The following is an 18,284-nucleotide window of genomic DNA, read 5'->3' on the forward strand; positions in this document are numbered from 1 at the left end:
GAGATGTCGGAGGCAGAGTCATCCATAATTATGATGAGACGGCCTCAGAGGTAGATGATACCTGTTTCTTTTTAAAATCGTGAGTGAGTGCATAGTATTGAATAACTGTTGCCTAAGTTTGTTCTTTCAATAATGATTGTATAAAGGACATTGGAGTTTTCATAGAATAGCTAGGGGCCAAGCAGAAAGTGAGAGTCTGTATGGTCGTGTGAGTCTGCTTTTTCATATCCCTGCAAAATAATGCTATGATAGCATGGCAATTGGTTTGTAATGGGCCAAATATTTATCTTGCAAAACTGTTCATATTCTAGCAGAAGTTTTTTTGACCAGCATTTTTATTGGTTTTTCACTACACAATTTTTTATTTAATTCAAGACAATGAACCAAATCAAAGCTGACTTACCAAACATTTACCAGTATTTTGTTAAGTGGACTGGACTTGAAATGTACAGACAACAATACTGAAACATGGTGTCATATAAATGCATGATGCATATTTTCTCACTTGATAATATAAAAGTACATGTATGTATTACATAGAAGCGTAAATGTGCGGCACTTTATGAAAACAGGGTTTAATGCATATGTGTGTAAAGTGTCCTTGATTTGGCTGTGCAGTCTAAAAAGGCTAATCTGGGACAACACTTTCCACTAAGTTTGGATTTGGATTAGAAGATACTTAAAACAAAAAAAATCCATACAAGCAGGGAATATCTAGAATTTACTCTATGGGTCCCTGAATTCGCAGATTTGAGACCAATGAGTCCCAGGCCAAAAATAATGAGTCCACCTTGAAAAAGAATGGGTCCCAAATTTTGCAAGATACCAAGTAGTGAAGAAAATATGTCTAAATCACACTAGCTCAATAACTATGCTTGCATTAAACTTTTAATTATCTCAAAAACTTGTTGAAACCAAAAAAAACAAATTCAGAGTTATTACTATCTTGTTTGCCTTCACATAGTCTATAACATTATCTGTTACATGAATGTAACCTGTTATAACATTTCAACTTGATTCAAATCGATGATAATATTATTGTTAACATCCGAATTGCGAGCTTGATAATATTATTGTTTACGTCCGAATTGCGAGCCGCTGTCCTACCGTTATTAAAGTTTAGATTTGTTTGTTTTGGATTTAGCTTCAACACCTTATTTCGGAGGCATTTTTTCTGTAATATTTATGACTAAGTTACACAAAGTTAAAGCAGGTTTTCATCCAGGTACTCTAGAAAATATCATAAACACATTCTATTTAAAAGGTCGATTCTAATTAGTTCGTATTATACAGCAGCGGCTTGACTAGAGCCAATCAAAAGACATGTGGAGTCTTCAAGCCTCATTCGGTTAAACTCAGCGTTCATTGCTACACTCTTGACTCGTACACAAGATGGTTCGTACTTATCGTGATTCGCATAAAACGTTAACGGTACAGTCAGCAGTGCGTCCGAGTGACGCACATATTTTAAAAGATGTGCCTATTTCCATATTTGTGCGTCATAGATACAAGCAAATGTATTTTTTTTTAAAGAAGATATTACATCAGCATGCATATTTTTTTAGTGGATTCTTCGAGAGCTGACAACCTTCAAACAGATTATAGAGGCCAGGAAACACAACTTTATGGTTCAAAGTGAACGGAGAGCAGCAGCTGCTAAAGAACGTGCACTGGGACAGCGGTGTATCCAAGGACAACGACCACCAGGTATTCTCTTTGCCCAAAATTACAGCCTTTTTCCCAAAAATCTTATCAAAATTTCCCCCCAAAAGATGCCAAACTTTTCCAATAAACTAAATGAATGGTTTATTGAGTTTATTATACAGTGATATATGTCCATAGCACTTAATAAGTTCAAATATGTAATTCAACATGAACTTATAAATCATTAGAGTACTGCAATTTATAATGTTATATTATTATAATTCATGTTTCATTTTCCCTGATTTGATTGTTCATCTATTTTTCCAATCCAAAAGACACAGGCAGTAAGATATAAAGCACAAATAAAATCACTTCAGCTGTTCCGGGCTGTTCCTGTGAGCATTGTCGCCGAGCCTACCCTGTCGATGGCAGTCAGCTCCAGCAAGGCGGAAAGAGGGAGATCTCCAACAAAGAGTCCCAGACGAGAAAAGCCGGCTGGTTCTAGTGACCGCAAAATTATATTGGAGGCTAAAGAAAAGAAGAAAAAGATCATAAACTGGCAACCACAGCTACGGCAGCGACATCAGTGTCTTCAAAGTCGCTGAATAGAGCTCTGCAGCCGAGAGGTTCTGAAAGTCCCCGACCAAAAGACAGCGGGACAGATCCCAGCGAGTCAGGCTCTCGGGCCAAGGATCATGGGAAATTCGGATTCGGAAGTTCGTCGAAACTTTCCCTCCGAGAGTCATCACCATCTCCGAACTCATCATCAGAGGAACGAGCCCATCATGGGAGACTTTTTGGTGAGATTCAGCAGTTTGGCGGGTCTGCTGGCCTTGCTGCAAGGCAGTCACTCTCGCCCTCACCACCGACAGCTAGAAAAACTCCGCCTAAAGTCATGCCTAAACCAGTGCGGAAGAAGTCAGACGAAGCTCCACCAGTTTCAAAACCCATTTCCCATCCAGCGCAGGTGCCTCGGGCCTTCTAAGACTTTGTCATCATGGAAGAAGAGTAGAGCTGTGTCAGCTCCTCCTGTTTCCAGATGTGAGTTTGCTGGCCTGTTGGTATTCGTTATCTTTTTGGGCCAACTATCATTTCCGTGTGACGTCTCCCAAACCCCAATCTTAAAAATGTTTAAAAATAAATAAAATATTAATGCTTTTTTAAACTTTCATTTCATGTTCATCAGCTAAGTATTAGTGAAATTAAAAACTACTTTTGTATGACAACTTGGACATATCTAACAGAAGTTTTAATCTTTCATCCGTAGTGCTTGACATCCAGTCACAGCACGAAACTCTCAAAAACTCAATCAAAGTACTCCCAGAGGAGGCTCCAGTACCCCTGACTGAAGAGGAACGCAGGAAGAAAGCTGAGGACGAACTCTACGAGAAAAACATCAGGTAGGTGAAAGAGATGTGGCTTGATTGGCTGATTGGTATATGACGCTGGCTACTCTGTTGGCTTGATTGGCTGATTGGTTTATAAGCTCCCTACACAGGTAACGGCAATGTTCGCACCAGTTTGCGGTGATTTGTATGTGTAAGTGAATTGTCGAAACCATATACTTATTCAGCTTTGCTAGCTTTATCAACAACCGTGGGGCTCTGGTCTAGAATGACTACTAGCCCATAATTCATTGTAAAATAATTTATATATGTCTGCATTAAAGTTTAAAGGGTTTTGAAAAAAAGACTTTCATAGGCACATACATTCTTGGATTTCTTATTTAGAAAAAAAAATGTGTTTGTCATTTTCCAAAGTGTTTTTTTTAAATTAAATTCAGGAATCACAAAATCAACCAAAAGTTAACCCATTTATGCCTAGTGGACTCTTCCCATCCTTTTAAATTGGATCAATTTATTTCTAAAATTAGGGATGTCAAGTATATTTAGTTCTATATTTAGAATATTTCTTACAGAAATTCCTTTAAGCAAACAGCGCAGACTCTGATGAGATGCCGCATCATGCAGCGTCTCGTCTGGGTCTAGGCTCTTTGCCAAGGCCTTTCTTCTAGAAGTTAGGCATAGATGGGTTAAATTTACATCAAATGATAGGGATTTTACAGTATTTCTCAGGCATTTAAATGTCCATGTTTCAATATATATCAGGAGGGAATTTAAGAAATGAGACAGTATTTAAGGTTTAAGTGAGGTCTGTGTTAGCTGTTTTGTATTTATACCATCAACAGGGCAATTAAGATTTTTTTAACTTCTGTTTATTCTCTCACCCTTTTAATGGAAGGGACATTGTAAAATACTATTATGTACAATGGGTTTGACAAAGTTTTTACCATTGCTTGCATGGCGCTATTTTTTTAAATTCCAATGACAGATTGCCTACCAGTAATACAATTCTTCTGTTGAGCACTTAAAAGGCCAAAGTTATTAGGTTATAAATTTTGCAAAGAGTGGTCAATAAGCCTCATTGGCTTTTAATGGAATTATTATTGATTAGTTTTTGTCATTTTTTTATATTCCATTTGATAAAAGCCAGAAAATAATACTTTTTCTTTTGTTTCATTAAAAATTTGTTTATACTCTGTGTAGCAGGTACAAACATTGTATATCTATATTATATATTTTTCAATGTACTTTGTAAACAAAACACACATTAATTTCTATAATGAAATGTTTTTCTTGATAATGTTATTATTCATAAGTTTTAGAAACGTAAAAAATTGATTACTGATAAAGAGTTTTTGAATGAGCAAATTGCATTACTTTAAACGATTAACATGGTAATGGTGTTTGGTGTTTGTCAACACCTGATAATTGTGTGTTTGTAAAATTGAAAAAAATATTTTGTTCATGTATTCTTAAATATACAAATAGTTATGTCACAAATGAAATGTTCAAAAGTATCTTGCAACAAAAATATGTTTTAATATACACACATGATTTACTGATATGTATTTAAAGTATAATTACTTTTTAATAATGAAATAAGTTATGCTCACATAAAATGTATAAGGCTTCCACCGATAGTTTATTTCTATTTGTGACAAAACTCATTTATTGTTAGCAACTCATCAAAAGCATAAAAAATTCATTTAACTGGTTGAATTTCTTTTAAAAATTGTACTAAATAATACATGTATGTTAACGTATAACTAGTTTATTTAAGTTACAAATACAGTAAATCTAATGTATTTGAGTGCTTTTGTTGAGTTGCTGTGTTGTTTTCCTGCATATTCATTCATGGCCAATATGGTACTCGGGAAAAGTGTAGCATGTACGCAAGTGGAGTGTAACCCATTAAACTGTCTCACACAATCTCACACGTGGCTGCATGTGCTGTTTGTTTTGTACTCTCACCCTCTCTCACACCAATCACACGCTGCTTTAACCAAGTCACAAGGTGGTACGCCTGATGTTTGTTGTTGTTATAAATGTTGTTTTGTGATGTATACCCTAAATCCGCGAATATAATACGCCCTCGTGTATAAAACGTACTCCCGAATTTTGTCAAAATTTATCGGTAAAAATAGAAAATCCGAGTAAAATACGCCCTTAAAAAATCAGTGTCCGAAATTGGCCATTTCGGAAATAATGTGTCAATTATATTTGTGTTGTGAAAATAGCAAATCAATTTGGCGTTGTCAACCATCCGTTTCACAGTAATACCCTGGTATATTGATCGCGACGTGTTATATAGTGCTGTTGTCATGACAGTTGCATACTAAATATCTCTGTCTATTGTTTATATTACCATTGATTGTTACCAATAACACATTGGGTCCCTTGCTGACATCCGGGTCAAGCAGTCATAATTGCAAAGAAAGAAGCAGAGACGCTGTTTTTGTTTTCCCATGTAATTCAATTTGACAATATTCATGACGATAATAATTATAATAATATTAAAATAATAAGAAGACAAAGTGGTTACTTCTGTTTTTATAGTATATAGTCTTGATGAATTACTCTACCGAAGTGTTACAATCTCAATACCTTAATTAAACTTTAAATACAATTAAACCGCTCGTGTTTTTCATGATCCCTTTAATTGAAATACGCTGCTGTCATTAAGGGTAGTTTGGGAGTAAAAACCAAATTGATTAATTATCACCTTTCAATTTAATTCGGCAATCAGCAGAAAGGTGTAATAGACTCTTTTAGCGTCATAGAACTTATTATTTAATTATCACTCTTAACTAAAGATATGGTAAATATGGGATAGAAAGATAAATAGTGGTCAGCTTAGAAATATTTACTTACGGGCGTTGTCACGTTTTTTTCTTCTTTAGCTTATCTCTTTATGCGACTAAGCGTCCGATCGCTATTTAATTTTTGTATCCAAACGACAATATAAACTGTGTATTCAAAGTATACAGTGTCTGTTCATGAATGACCCAATATTATCCGATAGCTCCTCCCATTCTCACGTTTCATTCGACAACGTTATTTCATGTGTAAGCAAGCTCAATGTTGATTGGCCAGCTACCATGTGCACTTCAATAACAAGGTCAAGCGAGGTCTCATAATCGGGTACAGACCGGGTTTTGTTTACTATTCGAATTGTGAATACTTTCATTAAAACAAAGAGATAAATATAGAAAACCAGTCCGATATAAATGGCGTATTTTTTCAACAAAATTTTACTAAATTTTCGCAAATAAAATTTCTATTCAGCCGAATTCTAAATATTTTTGCAAATGGCTCAAATGGCAAACGACAGCACGAGCCCTGTTGCCCTCCTTTGATGCAATGGTGTAGTTCAAAGTGGCTGCCGCGCAGCGAATAACAACGATTAAGTTGAAAAATTTCACAGGAAAACTTTTGTTCTGCTCTAAACTCATATATAATATGCATCCCCTTCTTAAAAAAAAATCGGCAGGTAAAAAAGTGCGTATTATATTTGCGGATAAACGGTATAACGATTATTGATCTAAATAATGTCACTAAAATTTTAATCTGAAAAGAAGTAAACAATTAATGAAAATAATAAAAAAATTGTTTGGAAAATGATGATTCTTTGGAATTGTATTGAATAATAGTTTCGAAGTCAGTCTGAAATTAAAATTCAATTTTTTATTTTTTGTATTCTTAAAATGTCATTTTAGTACTTAATCAATTATAATTTATGTTAACATTCTTTTAAAGTATCAATGTTTATTCTTATTCTAAATGTTAAAAGAATTTGCAAAACATTTACCTAGACATGTAAAACGTATCAAACACAATTTTTATAACTTCATTGTTTGTTTGTGAACTTAATTGATCAAAGTGCATTAAGATATAAAATACCAATGCCCTTATATTATGTTATAGGTTAAAATGTTTAAAATGTTGATATAATTGTGGATATTATTATAAAAGTATTATAATATATTTTATAACAAATTTGTTATTTAACACGGCTTACCCCATCAGAAGCAAAGTAAAAATGGCTATGTGCAAACAGCATAAAACCAGAATAGCCTGCGAGTAACTCTTTGACTGTTCAGGTTTAATGCTGTTTGCTACTCATCAGTATCTAAGGGTTGGAAATGAGGCCTTTAAATCTTGAATATGATAAGAAATGTTGTTAAATATGTTTTTACTTTCTAAGGGACTACAAATGCGTCAAAATACATATCAAAGTGGTAAAAGGTTAAATGAACTGCATAAGTAAGAGGTGTGAAAAATATGATATTTCACAATAGAGACTGGTGTGCCTAAAATATTGTAATCAACCCTTTCCCATTTATATACGTATGTTGACACATTTGTAGTCCCTTGGGAAGTTAAATTTTAATAAAGAACTTTCTTTCTACATTCAAGTTTAAACGCATGGTTTCCATACCTTAGGTACTGATGAGCAGCAAACAGCATAAAACCTGAACAGAACTGCGAGTTACTCGCAGGCTGTTTTGGTTTTATGCTGTTTTCACATTTTAACTTAGCTTCTGAGTGGGAAAGGGTTAATTAAGGCGTGGGCCTGCATAAAACTGGGTGTCTAACCAGGAATATACTTGTGCATTAATAATGACTATTCTCAATATACAATTACACTTAAGCACTTTATGATAGTCTTCGCATCTAAAATATATACAATTATATTGTGAATATATTCTTCTCATAATTGGTTTTGTAACTACGTTATCTTAAGAAAAATAATAATATGTACACGGTAGTGAATATTGCTGTCATAACAAAAGCACACATGCTATTGTAATCACCATATGTCCAGCTGCCATGCAGTGTCATGAGTTGTGTCGTCATATTTGAGCTGGTTATCACACTAGAGGCCCCATTTTTCATCAAATTTTGATTAAACTTTGTCAGATTGTTTAAAGTTACAATATGCCAAACATAAAAAACGAATTCCTGCAACCAAAAAGTAGGTCACCATGTCAAAGGTAGAAAACCTTGTTACCAAAAATGTATGACCCAATTTTTATGAAACTTGATAAGAATGTTCATATTGACAATACGTGGACAGAGTTAAAATCCTGATTACGTTTGGCCAATAACAAGGTCAAGAGGTCAAATCTTTGAAGAATCTTGTTATTGCACTAAAGGCTACATAAATTTAACCCCCTCAATGAAATTTTTTCTGAATGTAAGTTTTGACAATATCTAGGACAAGTATAAATCTGGATAATGTTCATTCAAAAACTAGCTCACTTGGTCAAATTTTAGAAAAACATTGTTACTTCTCTAAAAGCCAAATTTATTACTCAATACTGATGAAACTTTGTCACAATGTTCATATGGCCAATATCAAGGCCAAGGTTGAATCTGGGTCAAGGGTCAAACTTCAGATCTCTTGGTCACTAGGTCACTTTGGCACCAGGTCACTTGGTCACCAGGTCTGTTTGTCACCAGGTCACTTGGTCACCAGGTCTCTTGGTCAACTCTTGAACATTGGTGTACCTTAAACTCAGACGCATGATTTAGGGCCATGACAGCCCTTTTAACCCTTTCCCACAAAGATACTTTTTCTGACGTATTTTTAGTCCCTTAAAAAGTTGCAATTGATTAAATACTGTTCTTACTGAATTCAAGTTTTAAAGACTTCATTTCCAACCCTTATTTACTGATAAGCAGCATTCAATCTGAACATACTGCGAGTTACTCAATATACAATTATCAACTTATAACAACATTTAAGAAATATAACCAAATGATAACATCATGAACAGATAAAATATTACTCCGACTTCATCTGGAAAAATTGATATATTTTATAACAGACCTAAACAAGTCACAGAATCATATAGATATATGTTCCGTAGATTGAATAATTGCTTTCAGATTTGTTCCAGTAAGAATATAGAAATTGTTAGAGCCACACAAATCCTATCATCATTTTGCATCTGTTATAAGAGACATAGCAATAGGCATTTTGCAATTTAGATAGCCTCTGCTACCAAAGTGGATATAGTGAATTATTTTGAATATTGATGCTAGTCAAAATGTGTTAGTTAGCTTTAAAGCAGAGCCTATGCAGATTTAATGCCTGTCTGTGATTTATTGTTTAGAGTATATCACAACTACTTTTAGTTGACAACACTTGAATAAATCAGATTGCATTATTTTAAAAAATTCCAAATCGCATATCATTTATGAAATTGCCAGTTGCAATGTTCATGAATAGCACTCTCAAATCTGTTCCATCTGTTTTTATTTTAAGAGTTCCTTCTGTAAAGATAAATTGGTAAAAAACACTGTTTTTTAATAAAAGAAACCAGTTATATCAAAATTCCTTTTCAAAACAGGGTACTGTTTTGTAAAGATTTAGGTTTAGTTATTTCTTCATGCACATTTAAGATAAAAAAATTATATTAAAGCATTATGAAAACATTTTTGTAAAAAACACACTCATGCAATGCAATTTAGTTTGCATATAATTTGATTTATGCAAAAAGTAAATTTCCTCACATAAACATGTACAATATAATATAAACAAATTAATATATAATGCATACAAATTTTAAATGGAAAATGTGATATCCAAAGCTGTATGATTTCATGTTCATGGCTTTCAGGGGTGCAATTATTTAGTTTTAAGGCAAATATATGCATCCAACTGGACAACAGCATTTTGTAGTGTTGTTTAAGTTGAAAAATCCTTGCATTTATTGATTTAGATAACAATTTTTAGTAAAATTGGGCCACTGGCTATATAATTATAAGCGTTCATAAATTTTCTTATCAATATTTGAGGGATATGTTACCTTGATCATTTTGTAAAAGAATATTCCTTTACAATGATGGGAAACCTCAAAAATCTGCAAATGCATATACCCGTTTTGAAGGAAAATGTGTTGTTTTTGCCTTGCGCCTGTCCTTTTGATTTTTTGTGCAGCAAGGCAATAGTAAAGGTCAGAAGAGCTTGTAACATGAAATTTGTCTTAGCGCAAGATATCTTAATAAGGCTTTGATCTACAATCATCCAAATGGGAATGCTCATTATGTCATACAAAATTGGCGACATGAAAAATGTTTCCACACAATATGTACAGTTTATTTTGAACTATTATTATCCAACATAGTATGCGGGTAATTTTGGGTGAACTTTAGAAAGATAAATTAATCCTTTTTTATTTTAATCTGACAGGTCAAGGTTACAGAGGCCTGTAACATTAAAAAGCTTCAACACAAGATTTATAGACCACTTAAACCTAGGTTCATTTAAATAAGTTTGCTGATTATAGCGAAGTTAAAATGCCTATGTGTAAACAGCATAAAGCAAGAACAGCCTGCAAGTATCTCGAAGTCTGTTCAGGTTTTATTCTGTTGGGTGCTCATCAGTATCTAAGATTTGCTGATGAAGCCTTTAAAACTTGAAACTAGTAAGGATGGTCAATTTTTTTTTTTTTAAAGAACTATATACATATGCGTGAAAATAGGTATCTAAGTGGTAAAGGGTTCACCTAGGTTCATTTAAGTAAGTATGCTGGTTAGGAAGGAAAATGCCTATAGATTTGCCAAACAAAATATAAAAGGTCAAGGTCACTAGTCATGCAATATAAAAGTAATCTCTGTAGAACTGCACAGTTTGATGACTTTACAACAAGTCTGTGGGCATACATGTTTCACAAACACCTGGTTAAGTCTATATGATTAAAACATAATAATGTCTGACCAATTACAGATTTCTCAACATTCATTTTGCCACCCATGTATTGCTGCTGTGTATCCCATGTTTATGTTTTCGACATATCAGCCTATAATTATTATGAGGATGCAGCATGGAAATATTGTCTGACTTAAAAACTTTCAAACATATAATATGGTTCCATCCTCAAGCCTTAAAATGTATAGTGATATATAACCTCCACTTGCTGGTATTTTCCACATGCTCGACACTTATCCCGTTTTGTTGGCTTTGTTTGAATTGTAGGAATTACAATCCGCGCTTGTTTAGGTTGCAACACAAGCTCGACACAACCGACGAACAAGACACGTCAAACAACTCTGTCACATCATCATCTGACAGGACAAGGGATTCAAAGAAGGTATCTCTTGCTTGATTGAGTCTTTGTTTAGCTTGACCTTGTAATTACTCTGTGAGCCTAAGTAGAATGTGTTATTATTATTATGTCCTGGCATGCTGTAAAAAATACAGTAGTATATTACTATTATAATAATTATTATTAAGGGTATTATTAAGTAAATAATTTAATTGATTCCATCTTCAAACAAATGTTTAAAAAAATGTTTTTTTGTTTTCATAAGTTAAACATATCATGTATTGAAATATACAATTAATTTATTGAAATCATTATACAGAAAGAGAAATGCCATGGTTTACTTTGCTCTTTTAATTGATTGTTAATTAAATTTTTGTTATACATAGGGGCGTCTTTCTTCAAGTCTGCCCTCAATCTCTGAAGACTCATTGTTTGAATAATACAACTGTAAATAGCATGGTTTTCTGTGCATGCTTTTTCGTTGCCATTTAATGCTCGAAGTTAATTATTTAGGATATCTTGAAGACAATTCTGTCTGCATAATTTTATTTTAAAATTGTTGGCCAAATTATGGACAGTGGTGTGGTAGAGAGGTGATAAAATCTTGCTAGTCTGTTGTCTGGTTTTGTATTTACTTGAAATACTGTTTAATAATGTTACATATAGTAAATACATACATAAATGTATTTAATACATCAAACATTGTCCACAACTGAGGCTGGAAATGTTCATGGTTGTTGCATAAAAATGCAGTGTTTAGAATACAATATTTTTGTCTTCATGTTCCTGCCTTACTTTCTGTTAACAATTTGCAAGCATGCTAAGCACAATAATTTTGTACCAGATTGTTATGCCCCCCTTTGAAGAAGAGGGGGTATATTGTTTTGCACATTTCGGTCGGTCCGTCCACCAGATGGTTTCCGGATGATTTCTCAAGAACGCTTAGGCCTAGGATCATGAAACTTCAAAGGTACATTGATCATGACTGGCAGATGACCCCTATCGATTTTCATGTCACTAGGTCAAAGGTCAAGGTCACAGTGACTTGAAACAGTATAATGGTTTCAGGATGATACCTCAAGAATGCTTACGCCTAGGATCATGAAACTTCATAGGTACATTGATCATGACTCGCAGATGACCCCTATTGATGTTCAGGTCAGTAGGTCAAAGGTGAGGGTCACAGTGACTAGAAATAGTAAAATGTTTTCCGGATGATAACTAAAGAATGCTTAGGCCTAGGACCATGAAAGGACCATGAAACTTCATAGGTACATTGATCATGACTGGCAGATGACCCCTTTCGATTTTCATGTCACTAGGTCAAAGGTCAAGGTCACAGTGACTCCAAACAGTAAAATGGTTTCAGGATGATAACTCAAGAATGCTTATGCCTAGGATCATGAAACTTCTAAGGTACATTGATAATGACTGGCAGATGACCCCTATTGATTTCTAGGTCACTAGGTCAAAGGTCAAGGTCACAGTGACATGAAACAGTAAAATGATTTTCGGATGATGACTCAAGAATGCTTACGCCTAGGATCATAAAACTTCATAAGTACATTGATCACGACTGGCAGATGATCCCTATCGATTTTCAGGTCACTAGGTCAAAGGTCAAGGTCACAGTAACAAAAAACGTATTTACTCAATGGCTTCCACTACAACTGACAGCCCATAAGGGGGGCATGCATGTTTTACAAGCAGCCCTTGTTTTTAGCTTGAATATCCACCGAATAGTCTGAACTAAACTACTCACCCAAATGTTGGCATGAAAATAATGCTCAGGTTAAGTTACAACATCGCCATTTCATCTCCATCTCAATTCCACTGTTTCTTCTTCATGTATTAAATTAATGCATAATACATTTGTTTTTATGCTCCCCCAAAATTTATTTTTGGGGGAGCATATAGTCGCCGCTTCGTCCGTCCGACGTCCTTCCGTCCGTCTGTCCGTGCAAAATTTTTGTCCGGGCTATTTCTCAGCAACTAATGACAGGAATTCAATGAAACTTTATGGAAAGCTTCACTACAAAGAGGAGATGTGCATGTAATCAGCGGGTTCTAGTCGGATGATTTTTCACAGAGTTATGGCCCTTTGAAATTTTCTATAAACTGTACATTAAGTGCAATGCTTGTCCGGGCTATTTCTCAGCAGCTAATGACTGAAATTCAATGAAACTGTATGGGAAGCTTCACGACCAACAGGAGATGTGCATATTATCAGCGGGTTGTGATCGGATGATTTTTTACAGAGTTATGGCCCTTTGAAATTTTCTATAATTTGTTTTGTCCCCCCAACAACTGAGCCCTCAAGACGTTTCCTTTTATCTGAATATATAGTGCAATATTTTGACAAAACAAAAACATTGGGGAGCATCACCCGTCTCTGACTGTTTCTTGTTGGTCATTGTGTGTGGTCATTGACCAAGTTCCTTAACTCTGACATGCAATTTGGCAGAACTATGCTTACATTTTGTACTGAGGATTTTGGTAAAGATAACTGCAACATCTTCATAGCACTCTTTGGCAGGTTTTCAATATAAACTTTATGCATGTGATGTGGTCATTGTTTGAAGACATTGACAAGTTTGATGACGATGACTCTTTTTTGTGATGAAGCATAATTTTTACCCTTTTTTGTACTGGAAAATTTGGTTATGGTAAACGTGCAACATCTCCATACCCCTGTTTCTACTAAAACTATGTGGTTGAGCTTATTGTTAGGTCCCTGACCAAATTCCTTATTTCTGACCTTCAATTTAGCAGAATTATGCTCCTTTTTAGCTCGGCTGTTTTCGGATAAAACCCGAGGTATTGTCATAGCCAGCTCGACGTCCGCCGTCCGCGTCGTGCTAAAACCTTAACATTTTGTTAAGGTTTTGAACATTGGCTCTGAAATCAAAATGCTTCAACCTACAACTTTGAAACTTCATATGTAGCTGAACCTTAAGGAGTTCTACATGCCACACCCATTTTTTGGTCACTATGTCAAAGGTCAAGGTCACTGTGACTTCTTTAAAAAAAAACAAAAAAACTTACAAGCTTTCATTTAACAAAAACTGCACCCGCAGCCGAGCGTGCACCCGTTATGCGGTGCTCTTGTTATAACATTCTGGTTACATTTTGCTCGTAAATACCCTTTATCTCTATATTTACTACAGATTATCGAAAAAAACAAAAACTAGAACAAAACCATTGACCACTTCATGCTCCTTTTTGTACATTAAACATTACGGTAGGTTAAGGTTTGCTTGCAAGATGAAATTAACTTTACTTATTATAAAGTGTGCATGCAACAAGTAAATATCTCCATTAAGACTTCAGATATCCAATTGAAACTAAGCACATGTTTGGGATCATTGTACTAAGTCAACAACTAAGGCCATAACTGGGAGATGCAATAGCAGAATTATGCCCCTTATTGTAATGTTTGTAGTTTAAAAATTCAGGTAAGCTTTTGCTTGCAACAACTGTTATCATGGCTGACATGCATACCTACCATGGGGTCGCATTTGTGATTTGTCAGGTCAAGGTGAAGGTCACTGTTACTTTAAATAGTTAAACAGTTCGTGCTCAATATTCTCAGTTAGGTTGGAGATATTTTGGTGAAATGGTTTGAAGGTAGCTTTCATGCAGACCTAGGCTTGGACTGCATTTTGGGCCAGTTGTGTCAAAGTTGTTCCACTTAAAATAGAATAGGGTTTCCACTAAAAAAAACTTAAGTTTAGGGGTTTTGATGGAGGTATTGTGCTTTTTTGGGGCGGGGGGGGGGGGGGGGGGTTCGGTAGCTTAAATGCAGACATTTCCAACTTTAAATTTAACTGAACTAATTCGTTAAGTGGTTAATAGTTGAAAATCATGTTTCTTGCTTGCTATGATTATATTCTTGTTTTTAATCATAAATGTCAAGCTTTAAGCTTGTATACGCTAAATAACTACTGTAACAGTTATTAATCTTTATATATCGGTATGAATTTATGATTTACGGATTTCAGGACAGAACATCCCTATTAATATCAAAGTGTAAGAATAGTCAAGTGTGCTGTCATGGGACAACTCTTGTTACTATGCAATGTTTCTGTATAAGTAACCGCATGTGGACACTAATTTTCATGTTTCATTGTTGATTTTCAACAGGTGCATCGATGCACAAATATTGATGGTTAATTGTGAAGCTTTTCTAAATATATGCCAAATGCCAGTAATAAGAAAATATGGTGCCACCAAGCCATGTTAAAAAGCACAAGTAATACTGGTAATAAGTGAAGGTACTAATTTGTTGACAGTTGAGAGCATCATTTGCTGTTCAAGTGATTTAGATTCTGATCCAACGCTTGTCTGAAAAAACATTTAGGTGACATAATACTCTATTCCTAACATGCAAATTAATAAACCAGATAACAAGCATAAATGTCAAGTTAAATTTACCATATGTCTGACAAGATTTTAGCTTAAAAGGATAATATGTTGGAAGTTTCACAGAGTCTGCAAGATGATTTTCAAAATGTTGACATTTTCTGGTCTACATGTTTTGAAATTCAGTCATTTGAAATAAGATTTTAACATTCTGAGTATCATGTGTTTTGTCCAACAATATGTTGAACTTAAGATATTTACATTTTCAGAGGTATGTGTTTTGTTCAGCAGACAGTCAACATAAAATGTTACCATTTTCAGCCGAGTCTAATACCCGTGAAGAAAAAGTAGTTTGCTCAGTTTGCGTATGCGGACTAAGATTTGTAAACAGATGGTACCTATGTTTGACCTGTTAACAATGTTGTCAATGTCAGTGTAATTTTGATGTTTTGTTGTCAGTGAATCACCTTTTACAAATACTTGGGCCTTGCTCAGTGAAAAAGGGGTTTAATGCATGTGCGTAAAGTGCCATCCCAGATTAGCCTGTGCAGTTTGCACAGGCTTATTAGGGATGACACTTTCCGCTTTTATGATATTTTTTGTTTCAAGAAAGTCTCTTATTAGCAAAAATCCAGTCTAAAATATTTACAGTCTGCATAGGCTTATCATGGCTACACTTTCCGACATGCATTCAAACGCCTTTTCACAAAGAGCGGCTCATTTGTATCTTAGCAATGGAAATTTGCAGGCAATTTGATTAAAGCCAGTTTCAAATCAAAGTGAAAACCGCTCAAGAACATTGCTTAGATACAGTGTTTGTGAAAGGCACCTCTCTCTGAACTTCCTGTGTCTGTTCCCTTTGTCCGTTATGACTGCCTCCCAGGAATCACCTGGTCTGTGTACTTCTCATTGGTCCTTCTCCTTTGTCTTTTGTCCTGTCACGTAAGATAATGCAAAGACTAACATCATGTCTTGAAGTGATACAAGGTGTTCACATCCTCGCTTCATGTGACTGATAGTGTGTCATGTTGTTTCATATAATCTAATACTTGACATTATATCACTTGAGATAATCAAAACGTTTGACACCCTCTCCTTCATATTTTACAAAATGTGCCATAAGTGGTCATATTCTGTTGATAAGTCATTGGTTTGATTTGATCAGCTTAGGTCCAAATATTATAAGATTGATTGAAATAACTTTTGCCAAAAATAGCTTTTGATTTATTGAAATAACTTTTGCCTGAAAGAGCAATGGATTGGTTGGAATAACTTGTGCCAAAATTATAATTGGGGTGATAAGCATTATTGTGTGCAGTTGTGATTGGTTTGATTTGAATAACAAGTGCCCCAATATGAGAGTTTATTGATGTGTTCTGTTGTAAATGGCCATGGATAAAATTTAATCTGAAAATCATGATTGAAAGCTTGTTAAATTGCAGAGCTTTTCATGTCCTCTTCTATGTTAACGTACAGTTCTTTAAAAACAATTGCAAATTTTGTTTCTATGGCAATATGGTTGAACATTTCATAGGAGACGGATGGAGAGCATCATATAAGAATGTCCCAATTTTCATCTCAAAATAAACGCCTCATGGCCTTAATATGTAAGTATGCTCACATGGTTTTCCAAATGTACTACATATTGGTCAAGGGGTGTGTTCCGAAATATATTTATTTGTAAGATTTGCAAAATATGGTTCAGCTTTCACATTATTCTAGATCCCATGGTAAAATCACAATTTTTTCAGTCATTTTTCATTTTTTAAGCACCATATGGTGTTTTCATGTATCACATATTTGTCATTTTCTAACCTGTAAAATGTTTCTTACTGTATGGTGTGAATAATTTTCAGCTTTTATTGTTGCAAACATCATTAACCTTTCATATATGACCATTTTTTACTAATGGTGCAAAGATTTTTAACACTGTAAATTCAATGGACATGCATCATTTATTTTATGGTTTATTTACTGAAATATGTGCCCTTAGATTTGGTTTTGATTTTTATGAAATGAGGTTCAAACTATTTTGAGATGATAAATTCAGTGCTATAACTTTTTTTTAAATCCTATATATATATCATTCTATCAATTTAACAGACACTTCATCACATGAGTTCCCATTAAAATAATGTAAAATCATTTTCATTGTTTTGTGCATGTGGCCTGAATCAAGTTTGTGATGTTTGTTATACAATACTGTGTATATATACCAGTTTGCAGTGCAGTGTTGGTGGTTGTATGTGAATATTTTCTCTGGATAATGTGTGCTTGCCCTTACATAGTGAACATCCTGCCAGGGGACCGTTTCAATAAGCAACTTAGTTAACTCATGAATTGGAAACAACAAATGACAACTTTGTTAAAGCTTACTTTTAATGCCATGACTCCAAGTGTGACAGACTGTTAACAGACTGTTAGTACACTATTCTAATTATTATGCCCCCCTTTGAAGAAGAGGGGGTATATTGCTTTGCTCATGTTGGTCGGTCTGTCGGTCGGTCCGTCCACCAGGTGGTTGTCAGATGATAACTCAAGAACGCTTGAGCCTAGGATCATGAAACTTCATAGGTACATTGATCATGACTTGCAGATGACCCCTATTGATTTTGAGGTCACTAGGTCAAAGGTCAAGGTCATGGTGACCAGAAATAGTAAAATGCTTTTTGAATGATAACTCAAGAACGCATACGCCTAGGATCATGAAACTTCATGGGTACATTGATCATGACTTGCAGATGACCCCTATTGATTTTGAGGTCACTAGGTCAAAGGTCAAGGTCATGGTGACCAGAAATAGTAAAATGCTTTTTGAATGATAACTCAAGAACGCATACGCCTAGGATCATGAAACTTCATGGGTAGATTGATCATGACT

The 18,284-nt window shown here is 34.7% G+C and overlaps 1 protein-coding gene across 1 annotated transcript in view; it reads left to right on the forward strand.

The window, feature by feature from the left end:
- The window catches only part of LOC127835950 (uncharacterized), an 89,934-nt gene that overhangs the window by 56,916 nt on the left and 14,734 nt on the right, over positions 1 to 18,284 (forward strand). Inside the window, exons 23-27 of the mRNA XM_052362369.1 lie at positions 1,606 to 1,707; positions 2,022 to 2,142; positions 2,214 to 2,611; positions 2,926 to 3,044; positions 10,972 to 11,086. Of these exons, the coding sequence (XP_052218329.1) occupies positions 1,606 to 1,707; positions 2,022 to 2,142; positions 2,214 to 2,611; positions 2,926 to 3,044; positions 10,972 to 11,086 (855 nt within the window). The remainder of the gene's footprint in view (positions 1 to 1,605; positions 1,708 to 2,021; positions 2,143 to 2,213; positions 2,612 to 2,925; positions 3,045 to 10,971; positions 11,087 to 18,284) is intronic.

Source organism: Dreissena polymorpha, chromosome 6 (genome assembly GCF_020536995.1).
Source record: "Dreissena polymorpha isolate Duluth1 chromosome 6, UMN_Dpol_1.0, whole genome shotgun sequence".
In the NCBI taxonomy this organism is placed as follows: Eukaryota; Metazoa; Mollusca; class Bivalvia; order Myida; family Dreissenidae; genus Dreissena; species Dreissena polymorpha.